The sequence below is a fragment of the Choristoneura fumiferana genome, unplaced genomic scaffold, assembly GCF_025370935.1.
Source record: "Choristoneura fumiferana unplaced genomic scaffold, NRCan_CFum_1 Sck3bRy_46;HRSCAF=214_pilon, whole genome shotgun sequence".
In the NCBI taxonomy this organism is placed as follows: domain Eukaryota; kingdom Metazoa; phylum Arthropoda; class Insecta; order Lepidoptera; family Tortricidae; genus Choristoneura; species Choristoneura fumiferana.
Genome location: NW_027413032.1, coordinates 7604 through 26781, shown reverse-complemented (window position 1 = coordinate 26781; position 19178 = coordinate 7604). Strand labels below are relative to the sequence as shown.

At 43.8% G+C, this 19178-nt stretch overlaps 1 protein-coding gene across 1 annotated transcript; it reads left to right on the top strand.

Moving 5' to 3' along the window:
- Positions 1-271: 271 nt before the first annotated feature.
- Positions 272-18332, top strand: LOC141445190 (equilibrative nucleoside transporter 4-like; the record flags this gene model as incomplete). Its single annotated transcript, XM_074110972.1, has 8 exons — positions 272-489; positions 855-1093; positions 1746-1818; positions 2762-2965; positions 4567-4754; positions 6410-6538; positions 16186-16297; positions 17560-18332. Coding segments are annotated over 8 exons (1357 nt in total), but the record flags the coding sequence as incomplete, so codon positions are not given.
- Positions 18333-19178: the final 846 nt, after the last annotated feature.

Sequence of the window (19178 nt, the reverse complement as noted above, 5' to 3'; positions counted from 1 at the left end):
GCGGATAATGTTGTGCTAGCCTTAACGTAATAATGATCTTAGTTTTAAGGTCTAGTGAGGTGAGACATGATTTAAATAATTACCAATTTAAACGGTTTAACTCACGATTGATAATCAGGCACGGTCCGACTAATTTTGTTATTTTCAGAAGATCTTTTTCGAGTGTGTTCACAACGAACTAAGTCAAGCCTGTAAGTTTCAATGCGGATTGAGCATGGACCATGCTCAATCCGCATGCTGCATGGTGCTGTAGTTGACAAATAAATCTTAGTTTAACTCTTCCAGGCATCCTGGTGTCCCTGGCAACGATGCTGTTCGTGGCAGTCTGCAACATCGGATGGGACGGGTTTTCAACTCGCGTGTCCTACACGATCAACTTGGTGGCCATTGGCGTCGTGGCATTCGGGTGCACGGTGCAGCAAGCTTCTTACTACGGCTTCACTGGTTGCCTGCCGCCGCGGTATACACAGGCTGTCATGGCGGGAGAAAGTAAGATTTTTGAGATTTGCTGTGTTTGCGGTATCAAGATTGCAACGACATGAAGGGTTAAGAATTTGGCGCAATAGTAAATGTCTGCCGCGGCTGAATTAGGCAAATAATAATTTCAAGTCCTGTCTGCCAAATCAGAAGGTCATTAATTTGTCACCAACTTTGTATCTTTTCTTATCCTTCGATAAACCTCAAAAGGGTTGAGGTTTGTTACCTTTTCACTGTTCACTTAGTGTTTGAACTTTTACATAAAATTGTACCTAAGTATAACGTTGACTTCGACATACACTGCATTGAATAAGTATTTTCCCAAGACATCTGTCGAAAATACATAGCAATCACTTTATTACTTATCAATTTCGCAGGCGCTGCCGGCTTCTGGGTATCACTCGACCGGATCGTGACCAAGTATGGCTTCCGCCAGCCACGCCGCAGCACCTTCATGTTTTTTGTATTTTCTATTCTGATACTGCTCGGTCATTCCATGTTGCACCACGTAATGATGCGCCACCCATTGGTGATTCATTACCTACGGCTCACCAACGAATCACGGCAGCGGCGCAGAATACTGCTGCATGTGACTCCCAATGAAGATGCCACTTTGGTAAGTTTGATATTTTTTTACCCCAAAAATATATGCATTAAGGTTATTAAGATTAGGTTAAATTAGCTTAGTCGCCAACAGTGCGCCGCTCAAAAAACAATGAGAAGCTATACATAAATAGGTACTCACATATTCGGATTATCTTTGCGAGACGAGATCGAATTAGAATTGAGGATATCCTTAGAAGGACTAATGTTAACGACATAACTTAGCACTCGTGTCGGTGGACAGGGCACACTGCTCACAGAACTGATGGCCGTCGGGGCCGTAAAGTTGTGGAGCGACGACCGCACAACGGAAGGCAAAATGGTATATGCCTATCGTAAGTGAGCAGACTGGAAAAGACTAATTCCCCATTTCTTTCTATCACATAGTATGGGATGAGGGCTCAAAGATATTATAGTAAATGCGATATCGAGCACCCGGACAGGAATAGTACGACGACAGATGGATCCTATGGGGTTCCTGACAAAGACAAAAGACCATGCATGGCTTTCTCTCATGTTCTGAATGTCCGCTCCGCAGTTGTGGTAACAATTTCAGTAGGAAACCTCATTATAACTTCCTTGGCTCCCTTAATTGAAGTCAGATCATTATAGGATCATAGGCAATCGAACCTGATTTTGCTCTAAACCTTGCTTCTTCTTTATAGATAGAAGGTGAACCAGCTGGTGAAGGTAGTTACGGCGTATTGAAATTGCAAAGTCCGACTCTATCAACAACGGGTAATTATTTTAAAGTATAGGTAACTGGTTTCAGCTGATTATCCCAAAAAACAAAGCTAACTTATTGAATAGGCGTACCTACACGCATTTATTAAGTTTAGCACATATACGTAGAGTCATTCACGATGACGCGTGCCATGGTTCTTAATACAATGTCATTAATGTTTAATTTTGACAAAATCACGCGTCTTCGTCAATGGCACTAGGTATACTTAGATACACACTTTATAGAAATCTCAGTTGAACATAAAGTAAAGAGGTAATAAGGCATCTAAGTCTCAGAGGCCTTATTATCTCTTTACTTTAAGCTCTGTTTGAGTCTGAGGCCTTATTGTTTAACGCACTCGGAATCACAATCGTTTTCACCACTTCTCTCTGTCACACAGTAAGGATGACGGTTGAAAGAGATGATGCATGCGATCGCGAGCGCTTGAGCGTTAGGCAATAACTATAGTCACAGATCGATGAATGTGCTGTACAAGCTTGCTTTTAGACGGAATAATCTTTTCACACCTCTCCTTCAGAAAAGTAACTTTTCCTCCCTGTCGAGAGGGAGCAAAGTGCAACTTTTCTGTTCAAGGCTTTTCTAAGTGTTTTATTGCAAATGTCAATTTTTGAAGTTGATAATTGTAAAGCCACGCTATTTTCTATGCTGGTTGTTCTTTAATGATATTTAGATATATTTTTTTCAAGTTTCTTAATGCTCGGTGTGAAAAGTTGTATGAGCCACACGGGAGCAAAATTATTTTCATCTTGGGCGTTAACACTTGAATCCCTCATTACGCTTAGGATTCTACCTTAGAATCTCTCGCTATGCTCAGGATTCTATTGTAGAATCCTTCGCTACATTCTGGATTCAATGTACGCCCTCGCCGTAAATACACCATTTTGCTCCCTCGTGACACAAATAACTATTTCTTAATCCGTTTTATTGTAATTTCAGTGGATAGGGAAGGAAACGCCTTCAGTTTCGCCAACCCCTGTACTCGCCGACGTCAAGTGCGGCCGCGCCGCTGGGCTCTCCCCCGGGCGTCTCTGAGCCCTCCACTTCCCCTCCGTCGTGCTTCGCACCCCCGGCCCTCCTACAAAGTGGAGGATATCGTGGTGGAGACAAATGAGAGGCCTACATCATGGAGGGCTTTTAAACGTAACTTTGCGATTGTATTTTCATAGGCGTAGCTAATAAAATATGAGAATGAAAACTTAATTCTTCCTGCGACAGGTATAACAAAAAAAACACATAATACCTTTACTTTTCCACTTAAAAGTTGACTAGTAGAGATCCCTTAAAGGAATAAGTCCGCCTTTTACAAGTATCTCGAAATTTCTCAATAATATTTTGTTTCTTTTCTTTTGTAGAATAAAGTGCTTAGGTAATCGTACATACATACCTTACATACATTCTTTACATATATTCCTATTTTATGTTTTTACTAGAAAACTTTTTCGTACAGTCAACCAATTTGAATCTTATAGGCTAACTGCGTTATTGTGATATTTTACGTCATTCGATAAGCATGAATAATAGTTGATTATTGTCATGGCATGGAAGTAGGCAATTGCTAGCTGAGTACGAGTTTTAAACGGACGAGCTCGCAAGTCCGCTTAACTAATACGAAGCCAGCAATTGCTATTGCAGCCTAGACTAAAAGTTTTTCTCAAAAATGGTGAAGGGCAAAACTAATACTTTTTAACCCCCCACGCAAAAAGAGAGATGTTATAAGTTTGACCACTATGTGTGTTTGTCTATCTGTCTGTCTGTGGCACCGTAGCTCTTAAACGGGTGAAGCGATTTGAATGCAGTTTTTTATTTGAAAGCAGGCTTGAAAGCGATGGTTCTTCTACATGTTTCATCAAAATCGGTTCAGCCGTTTTTGAGATATGGAACTTTGAAGTGACAAAGTCGGGGGTGACAAACGTTTTGTTGTTATTCTCAAAATATATTATGACATTTTAATTTTATTCCAATGAAATTTTCATGCTTTCACACCTTTTTTCATTAAAAAAAACTACAGGTGAATTTTCCACCGAAAACACCACAAGCTATTTCAGACATGATAAAAAAAGTCCGGTATTCCAACAAAGTATCTGATACCGGCCATTTGAGTTGGCTGTATACGACTTGTATTGTGCCAGCATTTATATGCCGGTTTTACTTTTTTTAAGTTTGAGACTGGACAATAATGCTATTTGTATGCGACATTGTTGTCAAGCTAGCGAGCCAGCAATCATCTCTGACCATAAACTATGCATTTCGCCTTCTGATATGTAAAGAATAATGTCAACATTTACGGACATTTTTGCGTAAAAATATTTAGTATAATAAGGTTAATGGTGGCCTAGGAATCTAATTAATTGACCGTAGGTACAGTCACCAGCACCAATATCTGATACGACTCTATTTCTAGGGCCGGAAGGACGTGTCGGATATTTTTGCACGCTCCGCTGTGGCAGATGCAGATATTAATGCTGGTGACTGTACATATTTATCGCACATCAGGTAACCGACTTCTTTTCTGTCGAAAATACCATTCGAAAATGTTAAAAATAGTTAGGTACCTGATTTGCTACAAAACTAAGTACTTGGTATTGTATATTTGACTAGTTTTTTTTTAATTATTATACAAATATCTACTACAAACGTTACTATGTCCACGACAAAAACGTAATAATAATATGCATTTAACGCTCTACGAATGCCTTGGAGTTCTAACTGCGAGTATACTTAAGTTTTGTTATTGTGTTCAGGTGGTGTCCGCGCTCGATGGGCAGTAGCAAGGTCCATCTATCCCTATATGGTATCTATCGGCCTGGTATACTTCACAACGTTGAGTTTGTACCCCGGAATCGCATCAGAGGTGCCGTCCTGCCGTCTCGGATCCTGGATGCCCATCATCCTGATGTCCGCTTTCAATCTATTCGACTTTATCGGAAAGGTACGATTGGTTCTGTTTTTTTGACTTTAAATACCTAAAAAAAAATTGAACCGACTACAAAAAACCATGAAAATAATTTTCTACCAGTCTGAAGTCGGTCGGTGCCTCAGCACGAGCCAGCAGGAGTGGACCTATAGTCATCTACCTCACCTACGCACTTTATATTGGGCTTCAATCACTCCTGCTGGCTCGTGCTGAGGCACCGACCGACTTCAGACTGGTAGAAAATTATTTTCATGGTTTTTTGTAGTTGGTTAATTTTTTTTATATTTTTTTCACGCTTTTTAGTGTAAATAATCTAAGATACAATAGTTTAATATCAACTGCTCGTCACCTTTTACGAAAGATTGCTTTTTCCGATGCTGAGACGTTCATTATTGAGGAGTCCTGGTGCTTCACCACCCGTTTTACCATATGCATTACGAGGAGCATAAGTTGCTTAGCAACTGTGTCAAAGTAATTAAAATTCAACCCGTGAAATACTTGTAATTGAGTAGTAACTCCGATGGTCAACTGTGGTCTTCATCATCAGTTCCACTTCACCAAATGATGATTTTCAAGAGCAAATGCACGAGTTACTACTAAATATATTGAATTTACTATGGATGTCCCTACAACATTTGAAGAGTTCTCTCGATTTCCTTAAGATCTTATCATCTGATCCTGACTTGGTGCTTATGGGACCTAGTTGAAGGCATCCCTAGACGAACGCAATAAAAAAATGAAATCAGTTTATAAATAACGGAGTTCTGAAGTAACAAACAAAAAAAAACATACAACCAAATCGATAGCCTCCTCCTTTTTTGAAGTCGGTTAAAAATAAATTGTACTCCTGACCTCTAGATTATGGGCAGTGCGTCAGAAATTTATAAATTGGAAAGGTCATTGGAATAACAACGGCTTTGGATATACAATCTGACTTGCTAGTTAAACAAACCAAAAAAACGACTTCGCCTGAGAACTTTTTCATCCGACTTCAAAAAAGGAGGGAGGAGGAGGGTCTCAATTCGTCTACTATATTTTATTTGTGTGTTTGTTACGCGATAACTCCGCCAATTGTAGGCCGAATTCCAAAATTTTTTTTTTGTTCTAAAGGACTGTACTTCTGAGGTGGTCCCATTGTCGCCAAGTCAGAAATCGAGGGCAACCCTCAAATTTTTATATATAGCGACTTTGGCATCTTTAACTCCAAGTCAAGTATTTACATTCAGAAAATATCATTTGGTGAACTGGCCCTGATGAAGAAGACCGTAGCTAGATAGCGGTAGGTACTCTGTTATAAATGGGTAGTATTTAAACGCACATCAAATAAAATTCTTTTTTTATGCAAAAAAAATCCGAATTCACTTCAAAATTACCTACTGATTGCACAGCAAAATTACGTAATAAACTGCAACTTATATTCGTGGCGTACCGCTATTTATCTTAAAGTAAAGCATTTTTATTATTACACAGCTAATAATGACTAACGCACAAATTTTACTTTAATTATTCAGTCCCCAAAAAGCCATGAACAGCGAAAAGCTGCACCTGGCGCATTTTGGAACTCGAGATTTCTCAAGATGCGGTCATTGTTTTCTCGTCTCGAGTGAAGCGAAATTTCTCGAGTTTTCTTGAGTTCGAGAAAACTCGAGCAGAAACCCTACTGCCCACAGATAGCAGCGGCGTGGCCCTACGAGTGGAGCCGAAGCCAGCTGCTGATGGCGAGCGGACTGCGGTTGCTGCTCGTGCCGCTCATGCTGCTCTGCGCCGCACCGAGACACTCGCCGCACATCGTTGGTGACGTGAGTAATACGAGTGGAGCCGAAGCCAGTTGCTGATGGCGAGCGGGCTGTGGTTGCTGCTCGTGCCGCTCATGCTGCTCTGCGCCGCACCGAGACACTCGCCGCACATCGTTGGTGACGTGAGTAATACGAGTGGAGCCGAAGCCAGCTGCTGATGGCGAGCGCGCTGCGGTTGCTGCTCGTGCCGCTCATGCTGCTCTGCGCCGCACCGAGACACTCGCCGCACATCGTTGGTGACGTGAGTAATACGAGTGGAGCCGAAGCCAGTTGCTGATGGCGAGCGCGCTGCGGTTGCTGCTCGTGCCGCTCATGCTGCTCTGCGCCGCACCGAGACACTCGCCGCACATCGTTGGTGACGTGAGTAATACGAGTGGAGCCGAAGCCAGTTGCTGATGGCGAGCGGGCTGTGGTTGCTGCTCGTGCCGCTCATGCTGCTCTGCGCCGCACCGAGACACTCGCCGCACATCGTTGGTGACGTGAGTAATACGAGTGGAGCCGAAGCCAGCTGCTGATGGCGAGCGGGCTGCGGTTGCTGCTCGTGCCGCTCATGCTGCTCTGCGCCGCACCGAGACACTCGCCGCACATCGTTGGTGACGTGAGTAATACGAGTGGAGCCGAAGCCAGCTGCTGATGGCGAGCGGGCTGCGGTTGCTGCTCGTGCCGCTCATGCTGCTCTGCGCCGCACCGAGACACTCGCCGCACATCGTTGGTGACGTGAGTAATACGAGTGGAGCCGAAGCCAGCTGCTGATGGCGAGCGGGCTGCGGTTGCTGCTCGTGCCGCTCATGCTGCTCTGCGCCGCACCGAGACACTCGCCGCACATCGTTGGTGACGTGAGTAATACGAGTGGAGCCGAAGCCAGCTGCTGATGGCGAGCGCGCTGCGGTTGCTGCTCGTGCCGCTCATGCTGCTCTGCGCCGCACCGAGACACTCGCCGCATCGTTGGTGACGTGAGTAATACGAGTGGAGCCGAAGCCAGCTGCTGATGGCGAGCGGGCTGCGGTTGCTGCTCGTGCCGCTCATGCTGCTCTGCGCCGCACCGAGACACTCGCCGCACATCGTTGGTGACGTGAGTAATACGAGTGGAGCCGAAGCCAGCTGCTGATGGCGAGCGCGCTGCGGTTGCTGCTCGTGCCGCTCATGCTGCTCTGCGCCGCACCGAGACACTCGCCGCACATCGTTGGTGACGTGAGTAATACGAGTGGAGCCGAAGCCAGCTGCTGATGGCGAGCGGGCTGCGGTTGCTGCTCGTGCCGCTCATGCTGCTCTGCGCCGCACCGAGACACTCGCCGCACATCGTTGGTGACGTGAGTAATACGAGTGGAGCCGAAGCCAGCTGCTGATGGCGAGCGGCTGCGGTTGCTGCTCGTGCCGCTCATGCTGCTCTGCGCCGCACCGAGACACTCGCCGCACATCGTTGTGACGTGAGTAATACGAGTGGAGCCGAAGCCAGCTGCTGATGGCAAGCGCGCTGCGGTTGCTGCTCGTGCCGCTCATGCTGCTCTGCGCCGCACCGAGACACTCGCCGCACATCGTTGGTGACGTGAGTAATACGAGTGGAGCCGAAGCCAGCTGCTGATGGCGAGCGGCTGCGGTTGCTGCTCGTGCCGCTCATGCTGCTCTGCGCCGCACCGAGACACTCGCCGCACATCGTTGGTGACGTGAGTAATACGAGTGGAGCCGAAGCCAGTTGCTGATGGCGAGCGGGCTGCGGTTGCTGCTCGTGCCGCTCATGCTGCTCTGCGCCGCACCGAGACACTCGCCGCACATCGTTGGTGACGTGAGTAATACGAGTGGAGCCGAAGCCAGCTGCTGATGGCGAGCGGCTGCGGTTGCTGCTCGTGCCGCTCATGCTGCTCTGCGCCGCACCGAGACACTCGCCGCACATCGTTGGTGACGTGAGTAATACGAGTGGAGCCGAAGCCAGCTGCTGATGGCAAGCGCGCTGCGGTTGCTGCTCGGCCGCTCATGCTGCTCTGCGCCGCACCGAGACACTCGCCGCACATCGTTGGTGACGTGAGTAATACGAGTGGAGCCGAAGCCAGCTGCTGATGGCGAGCGGGCTGCGGTTGCTGCTCGTGCCGCTCATGCTGCTCTGCGCCGCACCGAGACACTCGCCGCACATCGTTGGTGACGTGAGTAATACGAGTGGAGCCGAAGCCAGCTGCTGATGGCGAGCGGGCTGCGGTTGCTGCTCGTGCCGCTCATGCTGCTCTGCGCCGCACCGAGACACTCGCCGCACATCGTTGGTGACGTGAGTAATACGAGTGGAGCCGAAGCCAGCTGCTGATGGCAAGCGCGCTGCGGTTGCTGCTCGTGCCGCTCATGCTGCTCTGCGCCGCACCGAGACACTCGCCGCACATCGTTGGTGACGTGAGTAATACGAGTGGAGCCGAAGCCAGCTGCTGATGGCGAGCGGCTGCGGTTGCTGCTCGTGCCGCTCATGCTGCTCTGCGCCGCACCGAGACACTCGCCGCACATCGTTGGTGACGTGAGTAATACGAGTGGAGCCGAAGCCAGCTGCTGATGGCAAGCGCGCTGCGGTTGCTGCTCGTGCCGCTCATGCTGCTCTGCGCCGCACCGAGACACTCGCCGCACATCGTTGGTGACGTGAGTAATACGAGTGGAGCCGAAGCCAGCTGCTGATGGCGAGCGGGCTGCGGTTGCTGCTCGTGCCGCTCATGCTGCTCTGCGCCGCACCGAGACACTCGCCGCACATCGTTGGTGACGTGAGTAATACGAGTGGAGCCGAAGCCAGCTGCTGATGGCGAGCGGGCTGCGGTTGCTGCTCGTGCCGCTCATGCTGCTCTGCGCCGCACCGAGACACTCGCCGCACATCGTTGGTGACGTGAGTAATACGAGTGGAGCCGAAGCCAGCTGCTGATGGCAAGCGCGCTGCGGTGCTGCTCGTGCCGCTCATGCTGCTCTGCGCGCACCGAGACACTCGCCGCACATCGTTGGTGACGTGAGTAATACGAGTGGAGCCGAAGCCAGCTGCTGATGGCGAGCGCGCTGCGGTTGCTGCTCGTGCCGCTCATGCTGCTCTGCGCCGCACCGAGACACTCGCCGCACATCGTTGGTGACGTGAGTAATACGAGTGGAGCCGAAGCCAGCTGCTGATGGCGAGCGGCTGCGGTTGCTGCTCGTGCCGCTCATGCTGCTCTGCGCCGCACCGAGACACTCGCCGCACATCGTTGGTGACGTGAGTAATACGAGTGGAGCCGAAGCCAGCTGCTGATGGCGAGCGCGCTGCGGTTGCTGCTCGTGCCGCTCATGCTGCTCTGCGCCGCACCGAGACACTCGCCGCACATCGTTGGTGACGTGAGTAATACGAGTGGAGCCGAAGCCAGCTGCTGATGGCGAGCGGACTGCGGTTGCTGCTCGTGCCGCTCATGCTGCTCTGCGCCGCACCGAGACACTCGCCGCACATCGTTGGTGACGTGAGTAATACGAGTGGAGCCGAAGCCAGTTGCTGATGGCAAGCGCGCTGCGGTTGCTGCTCGTGCCGCTCATGCTGCTCTGCGCCGCGCCGGGACACTCGCCCCACATCGTTGGTGACGTGAGTAATACTACTGCTGGTTGCTGCTCGTGCCGCTCATGCTGCTCTGCACCGTGTCAGTACTTAATAACGAAAAACTTTTTCACGAAAACTTTTTCACGAATGACTTTATCATGAAATTCTTTTTATTAAAGTACCTGGGTGATCGAGCTAGGAAACTTAAAACCATGTTTTCCCAGAATAAGGCCAAGCAAGATCGATTCGCCCCGAAAAATCCGCAAGTACTTAAGTAGTTAAGTAAATATTTCCGAGTAGGTACTGCCTTTTCGCAACGTAACGTTTGGCAACCTGTTTCATTTCGCAACTTTTCATTTCGCAAACTCTAAAACTGTAAATATTTCAGGATTTATTTCAGGGCCATCGTGTAGAACCCTTTGGTTAGGTTAGGTTAGTTTTATAAAAATCCTGAAATATTTACAGTTTCAGAAATATTAAACAGTTGGGAAATGAAAAGTTGCGAAATGAAACAGGTTGCCAAACGTTATTCGCCGAAACATTAGTAAACCAAATATTTCATCATGTCTGAGATCCCAAAAAACATGGATTGCTCGTTTTAGCATACGGCATAGCAATACGGCAGTATTTCACCACTTTTTAGGGTTCTGTAGCCGAAATGGCAAAAACAGAACTTTTATAATTTCGCTATGTCTGTCTGTCTGTCCGTCAGTCCGCGGCTTTGCTCATAGACTATATCAGTGCTAGAAAGCTGTGATTTTGCACGGATATATGTAACTACTCTTACAAAATGGTAAAAAAAAAAACATTTATAGTGCCTCCCATAGACGTAAAGTGGGGGTGATTTTTTTTTCGTCTAACCCTATAGTATGGGGTATCGTCGGGTAGGTCTTTGAAAATCATGACTTTTCTGCTTCGGGATAAAAAAAAACTAAAATATATAATACACGAGTATGAGCACGTGAGAAAAAGTACAAATTTGATGAACGAACTAGTACAACACACATTTGTTTACAGCGAAATTGCGTCGTCAAGTTCACGTAATTTCACCAAAAGTAACGTTGAATCAGATAATTATTTTTATTTTTTCAAAGCGATAACCCAAAGAACTTATTGTACTAATGAGTTTGGATTCAGCTGTATGCAATTAGTAGATGCAAATCATATACATAATTAGTAAAAAATAAATGTCAAAATGATAACCTTGCACCAAATATTGGGCCCTGTGTAACGACTGCTCACCCGGGTCTTATCAGAAATGGATAAAAGTACCGACGTAAGTCGCGTCCATATTTAATCCTATATAAAGCTTAATTATTGGCCATATCTAAATAAATGTGATCGTCTAGTTTTAAGTATTTAGGACCCTCTGATACGTTGTGTAAATTTTAATTATGCCGCAAAGTAAGAAAATGCTTAGTTTCAGAAAGTTAAGGTTATGAGATGAATTATGTTATGTAATTTCGTTAGAATGACAAAGTCAAGTAGGTATTATAAGTAATCAGTCGCCGCCTCTGCTTCCTCGCCGAACAACGTCGCACCTAGGAAAAATACCCGAGCACAAGGGACCCTTTGGAATAAGACCTTTAGGTCGTATGGGGGAATCCTAATCGATTTGAAAATCTAGGCCTCCCAGCACACCTCAATAGCCTAGTCCCACACATAGATCGTTAGAAGGCCCCTGCCCCGATCATGTGCCCAACAAAGCCTTTGGAACAATCCTAACCCCCTAAAAATATCTTCTTTCAAACCGTCACGCTTTGAGTACAAAATCACACGCCCGCATACATGAACCCACAATCACACACGCCCACACACACACGCCAATAGTGCAAGTTACGCTCGCCGCTTTATGCTGATTTTACGCTCACAAGCTCTTAATCTATGCTGATTTTACGCTTCCCTACACTCGAAGCTGCCGCGGGTTTGTCCGTGTCAAAGAACTAGAGGGTGTTGATGAGTTGTGCGAGGTAATCTGAATATCACTTGGATGCGTATAAGAAGCACCTTATCTGTGAACTCCTACAAAGGATACAGCTCTAACCAGTCTCCTCACAAGACGCTAGACGGTCAAGGGTCAAAAGGCCGAGACGGCGCACCTCAGAGCCACTGGCGACAATTATAAACACACAAGTAACTCAGGGCTCGTTTGTGTACCTAGTGCTTGTAAAGGACCCAGGTTAGTCGACAGACAACGTGTGCCTCCTGAAAATGGGCCCTAGTCCTTGACGTGCTGCTCTCCAGTTCATCCAGGAGCTAATCTCAGCCAGATAACCTTCCTGCAGGTGTGTTAGCTAGTGTTTGTATTCACTGCACAGGAATGTGTGGTGTGTACCTAGTGCATGCTGTGACATCGAACAACTAAGATCATTCGGCTCATAAGGCGGATTACCTAGGCCGACCTCACGTGTGATGTTGTATAGTGTAAAATGATTTGTGCCTGTATAGTGTAAAAGTGTATTCGTTCTCTAGGTTGGCACGAACTAGAAACAAATTAAGCAGTGGCACGTGTGACACAGTAATCTAGTAAAACTCAGGATCGAGTGAGTAAGGATTGATTAGTGCATAAGATGTGTGCACTCTCTCCTTTATTCCACTGAGATTACAATGACACCTTAAAATTAATCAACTTAAGCGGTATCAAATTTATTACGCTCACAAATAAATTCTTGTCACTCTCACACTCTTCACTCTTTCACTCTTTGTCCAATAAATTTCACTCAACGCAGCTCCGCCTCACGACGAACGACTAAAATAATATAAACGAATATATGACTAACTCAACTGCACTAAATACTAATCACCGCTGGCTCGTACAATACTCGTAGAGTATAGCTGCACCTCAAACTAATTGAGTCCTACGCGAATAAAGTAACAAACTAGACTTCACGCCCCGCAGCTCCTAGAAGGGAAGTGGTTTTAGAAGGTTTGATCAGAAAATTAACCAATAGTAGTAGAATTATGTGGGACTACGCGTGGCTATCCTCCGAGGAAGGTCACGACGAGTCAGGTTAAGTGATTTTATAGATTTGAGGTCAAGAAATGGTAAATTTAATAGTTTTACGTGTTTCATTAAAGAACGACTATTTAGCTAGCTGGTTTAAAGAATGAACATAGTCCGCGATTTTTAAAGCTAGATCAGAACAAATAAATTCACAAAATTAATGCAATTACGTAACACACAAATCCAAAATTAAAACAGAGCACGAAATAAAATACCGTAAATTTGGGACCGAATCAGAAACACATATTGTCACTGTGACAAGATAAATTAAGTTAGACTTAGCTGCCACTACTCGTCCTTAGTAGTATAAAACTTCGACCGCTATGCTCCGGAAATGCGCCTAGCCCGCAACTCTCCGCATTCGCGCCCCGAGGTCCGATGTCGCGCCTATCCTTTACGGTCTCTCCGGAAGAACCTTTCGCGTTCGCGTGCCCAAGAACTGTCTCGCGCGCCTGTCCCCTACGAGCTCTCAGGAAGGACTCTCCCGCCCCGCCAAGCTTAGCAGTCGCTTCCACCACCATCTCCACCCCACTGCCCCGGTAGGAAGATACCTGACAGAGATGAAACTATCTACCAGCTGTCCTTGTCTAATTTCCAAAAAACCCCATCGACAATTGTTTCGGCGCAATCAAAAGAACCAATGCCGCCGCTGTCCTGGCAATAAAACATCCGGCTCGAACTCTCACATCTGATAGATAGATAGATAGATAGATAAAAAACTTTATTTCCACAACACATACACGGCTTAGTAAATAACAAACAATTGTAAAGCAACATACAAATTAACATGATGATTAATGACTTAATAACTAACATGCAACAGTTCCGAAAGTTAAATAAACATTGATTAATTTATCAAATTAAGAGAGCCATGTGATGATGTGGAGAATAGGCGCTGACTCAGCATGTACTGCGGCTATGGGTGGCCACAGAGCTGATATTCTGTCAGAAACCTGAGATAGTGCCAACGTGCTTGAAGTTTAATTTTGCCACATGCCAAACATTCAAATTTAAAAGAAAATTTTTCGAAAAAGAACACTAGATATTGGGAGAAGAATGAATAGAGAAGAATTAATAGAAAAGAATCTATGCGGAATGTCAAACCAAAAATTAAAATAGTGATAAACTCACACACATTACTTTATTTATGAGCGAGGAAGGTTCAGGACGTTTGTATTTGACGCGTTAGCAGATGATTTTTATATTTGATGCGAAAAGTTGGTCTTGATTTAATATTTCTTATGGGTGGAGGTATATTGTTCCAGCATTTTGTTGCTTGGTACCTGAAACTTCCCCGGAACGCACATGTTTTATGCGGATAGACGCTCAACACCAAGGCTCGCGAAGCTCTAGCTCTATGATTGGAGGGCGACCATTTTAGCTTTGAATATAAGTAACTGGGAGTTTTAAATTTTAAACAGTCAAACAACAAACAAGACAGCAACAGATTATAACGATTAGACATTTTTAAAATTTTAGCATTATTGAAGTACGGAGTAACATGAGTACGATGCGGTATCTTGAAACAAAACCTAGCGCAGGCGTTTTGTACTCTTTGAATTAGTCGTCGCGAACGCTCCAGAAGACAAGGCCAATACACGGTGAGACAGTAATCTAATTTAGATAGAATGAGAGCCTCACACAATCGGATTCTCAGTTCTACGCTTAGAAAATCACGGACATTATATAGCACTTTTAATCGGTAAAAACTGGTACGAGCAATTTCATTCACGTGATTTTCGAAGCGCAGATTTTTGTCAATAATTAGACCCAGACTACGTGCCTCGTCCACGTGCCCGATATGTACGTCTCCGATTGCTATTTTGGGATCTAAAAGCTGTACTTTGGATACCTGTTTCTTAGAACCGAGCAATATATATTTGGACTTGTTCGGATTTAGCACCAGGCAATTGGCATCCGACCAGTCAATTATCCTTTTAAGGTCCTCATTTATTCTGACAACCGCACTATTCGTGTCATCCGGTCTAAAAGAAAGATAAATTTGAAGGTCATCGGCGTAAAGATGAAATTTGCAGTGCTTTATACATCGGACAATATCAGTGCTGTACAATATAAACAAAAGTGGGCCTAAAATTGAGCCTTGAGGCACTCCTCTTGTAACAGCACAGGATTCAGATGACAAGCAATTACCATCGATGTGATGAATTTTAACCAGTTGACGTCGATTTTCAAAATAACTAAGAAACCACTTAATTGTTGGGTTATCAAAGCCATAATAATGCAACTTAGAAAGAAGTAAATCTGGTCATTTAGACAAAGCTTCACTAGGTTCATGTCTATTGTCTACAGATTCTCCCAAGTAACTTGTCTATTGCTATATTGCTTAAAAATACATCCTACGAATAAGTTAATTGAGGGTCCTTTGTACTGAAGAAAGTTTAGACAATAGCTTATAGTTTGGTTTTTACCAAGTCACACGCATCTGGCAAACTTTTCAATGCCTAATATTATTTTATTGGCTCGCTTTGAAATTCCGACAGCAATATAACACAATAGCTATAATAAAGTATTATTTTATTTCGCGTTAGTCTATATTAAAAAAAAAAAATTAACCACGTGTGAAACTACACATACTGTCACGGATTAACAGCCGTTACACCTGATTCAGTCAAAGTCACAGTCAAAATTCGAAAAAACCTCTGTTGACTACATAAAAGTTTTATCTTTTAAAAAGTCTAAAGTACTTACCTAAATAATGTGACAACATTTTTCAAGGCCAGTTTATTTTTTTAAACTGGTTTTTAATATTTTTTATCTACACCCATTATAGTAAATCCTCAATTATGCGTTCAAAAACCATAGGTAATGACCAGCATTACGACATTGGATTCTATTATGAACACGGCAGATTTCTGTATCGTAATGAGATTTCATACATACATCATTACAGCACGGGGGGGGGGGCACGCCGCGACCACGTGCAGCAGCAGGGCAGGTCTATTACGATACAATTGCATAAAATACTATTAACTGTTAGTGTACTTATTTAAAATTTATGAAATAACAAACACACTAAAATTGGTGGTAAAATTAATGGTTGAAGTTATGTTGAAGTATGAAAGCAAATAACGTTTAATAAAGCGACTTTTTAACATTTTTTTGTTACAGTTCTACCCCATTATGTTTTCCGTGGTTCTGGGCTTCACCAATGGGGTGTTTGGTTCCGTGCCAATGATCATGGCACCGTCCCGAGTTGGCCGCGAACACCGAGAAATCGCTGGTGAGCATTTATGGGCTTTAATAGTCGATTTTTCAACAAGGGGTTAAAACAAGCCATAGTGACACGAGATGCTTAGCCACCCGAGCAGAGCGAGAGTGTCTATAGTTCGAGTGTCATTATGGTTGTTTTGTCTCGCGTTAAACACTCCTTTTCACTTTGAATGCGAGGAAACAAACGTTCTGTTCAAAATTAAAATATTACTTTTTAAAAACGTACGCTCAATACGACTTATGAACATCTGTTTAAAAACCAAAAACAAAAAAAAATGTTACAGATTCATATTCGTAATCATTAATTGTGTTTCACGAAGTTAAATTGTGTATTTTGAATATTTTTGCACAACACAGTTTTTTTTTCTTTATAGTGTAACAAAATTTTAGATAGTTATAGTTCCTGTGTTAGTTTTGGAACTTAGTGACTTTGTTTACGGAGGGGGGCGTTGCGACACAGTTTTTAACTTCAGCGGGTGACATCGTTTTTAATTTTTGTAATCTACCAAATTGTTACTGTTACAAATAAAAGTTTTATTTATTTTATTTATTTAGTTGTCATTTTGAGGTTATTTCCACGCCCTAAAAATTGTCTATAGACAATCACTGAAAATGGCGATAATCCTCCATTCGCAAACACCGTGTTTAGGGGTTTCCTACGTAAAGAAAAAAAAATACTTTTATCCCTATAGATTATTAAGGAGCTTTAGTTCCGATATGCAGACTAAAGTAACATTTTAAGAGCATGAGAAGTGAAAATTATATGATGATTCTAGTAGAGACAGAGAGCTAGCCAATTTTTCCATTCTACCACGAGTGATATTAAACTAACAAACGTCAGGTTAGAAGTGTTAGAATAGCGGCCGTCACACTTTTATGTTATGTGTTATGTACCTATAATCAAGGGCTACATTAGACAAAGTGAGAGCTAACTGTGGACCGCACACTTATGAATTGGCTGTTAATATGTAAGTACTTCGGAGAAAGCTGATGTGTGTGCACTTGTTCTGCTTATAATAGGTACTTATGTACACGTGTAATAAATATGCCTACCCAACTGTTCGAGAGTTATCTTCGTATGTAAAATCTGTTTGGAAAGCCATTACCTACTACCTATAGTCATTGCATATGTCGCGGGTAAATCTCGATTGCAGGCGGTCACAGTTTGACGACTCCCTGTGTTATATGCCGTGTCGTGACATCACCGACGGCAGTGGGTGCAGTAGGTATGACAAAGCCTTTACTAATAGGTAACACATTTTATTATTCCAGGTAACATGATGACGCTATCGTATAACGGCGGACTACTCTCCGGTTCTCTGGTGTCTTACCTCCTCCTGAGCATGCTGGGCCCGCCCGCCATAGCGCCATGCCGACTGTACCCCACCCCCGTACTGCCGACCCTAGCTCCCGTCACCACTACCATCGCCACTAACTTGACACATCTCGTTACTGCTTTGCATTAACTGGTGACCATGATTGTGGTGGCCTGGTTAAAGACAAAAACACTGTAAATTTAACTCTGACTTCTGAAACATAACTATGGCATTTAAAGATAGTACCTACTGTTCTAAAACTAATACGGATGTTAGATAAATACGAAAGATGCGACATCTATTTCCATTCTCTTTGAATGTTATCAATCAAGCGTGTACATATGTACTTATGTACCTAATATTATTTTATATATTATGTTAACAATTTTCAGAGGTGCGCACGCTTAAATAAAGTCAAATTTACATTAGGTAGGTTAGGTACGCAACTAGCATTACTTTGAGTGGATGATGAGCTTAGAAGTTAGAAATAAATAACCGTGCGCTGTTATGTTGCGTAAATTAGTGCACAATGTAAATTTGGCTTTAGTGTGTACAAGTATTAATTGCGTTTAATTAGACCGAAAACAAAAATGTTTGCATGCTGGGGTCAGCATTCAAAGCATAAGACTGGAAAAAATTTAGCTTTCATGTTGCAGCAATTGGCATTGTTCATATTTTACCAATGTACCCTGATTCGAAAACCATTTCGAGGGATAGGGTTCTTGAACAATTTTGTCCTATTCTGATCCAAAAATACTTAAGGGTTACGAATATATATAGGCAAAAATATGTTTGACCTTAGTTTGGCCTTCGTATTTTCATTAAGGGATGAATCCCTTTACCTAAAAAGTAAATCCATAAGTATCTAGGTTTATCTATGGTATCTGTCACGCAGGGCCCGTAATTACAAAGTGCAAAATTCGAACTTCGTATCTTGCCGTCCCGCTGAAAAAATAAGTATATTAAAACATAATATTATATAAATGAAAGAGATGTCATTATGATATGAACCTGAAGAGATTAAGTCCCTACTCGCGCCTATTACAACTACCGACGTAGAAAGATCGTTCAGTTCGTTGAAATGGATGTTTAAAGCAAGACGCCGTAGCTTAACTGTTCCAAATATACATGAGTTAAAATTGTATCATAGTTTGTATACAATTCGCAGAGAGGTAGTTATTCAATAGGCATAATATGATTCTTTTCAGACTAACCTATCTGTTTATCTCTGCTCTTTCTTAAAACAATATCCGATTGAATGTGACACGGACAGTTAGCATCTATTGACATTGACAACTAGCTCGTTTTTTTTTAGGGTTCCGGAGCCAAAATGGCAAAAACGGAACCCTTATAGTTTCGTCAAGTCCGTCTGTCTGTCTGTCTGTCCGTCCGTCCGTATGTCACAGGCATTTTACTCGAAAACTACAAGATGTATATCAATGAAATTTGGAGTACAGATGTCTTGTCAAAGCCGCTATTTAGTTTTGTAGTTAAATTACAAAAATAAATATTTATAGGGGGGCACTCCATACACGTAACAGAAATTGAAAAAAAAAAAATAACTCGCATCAACGT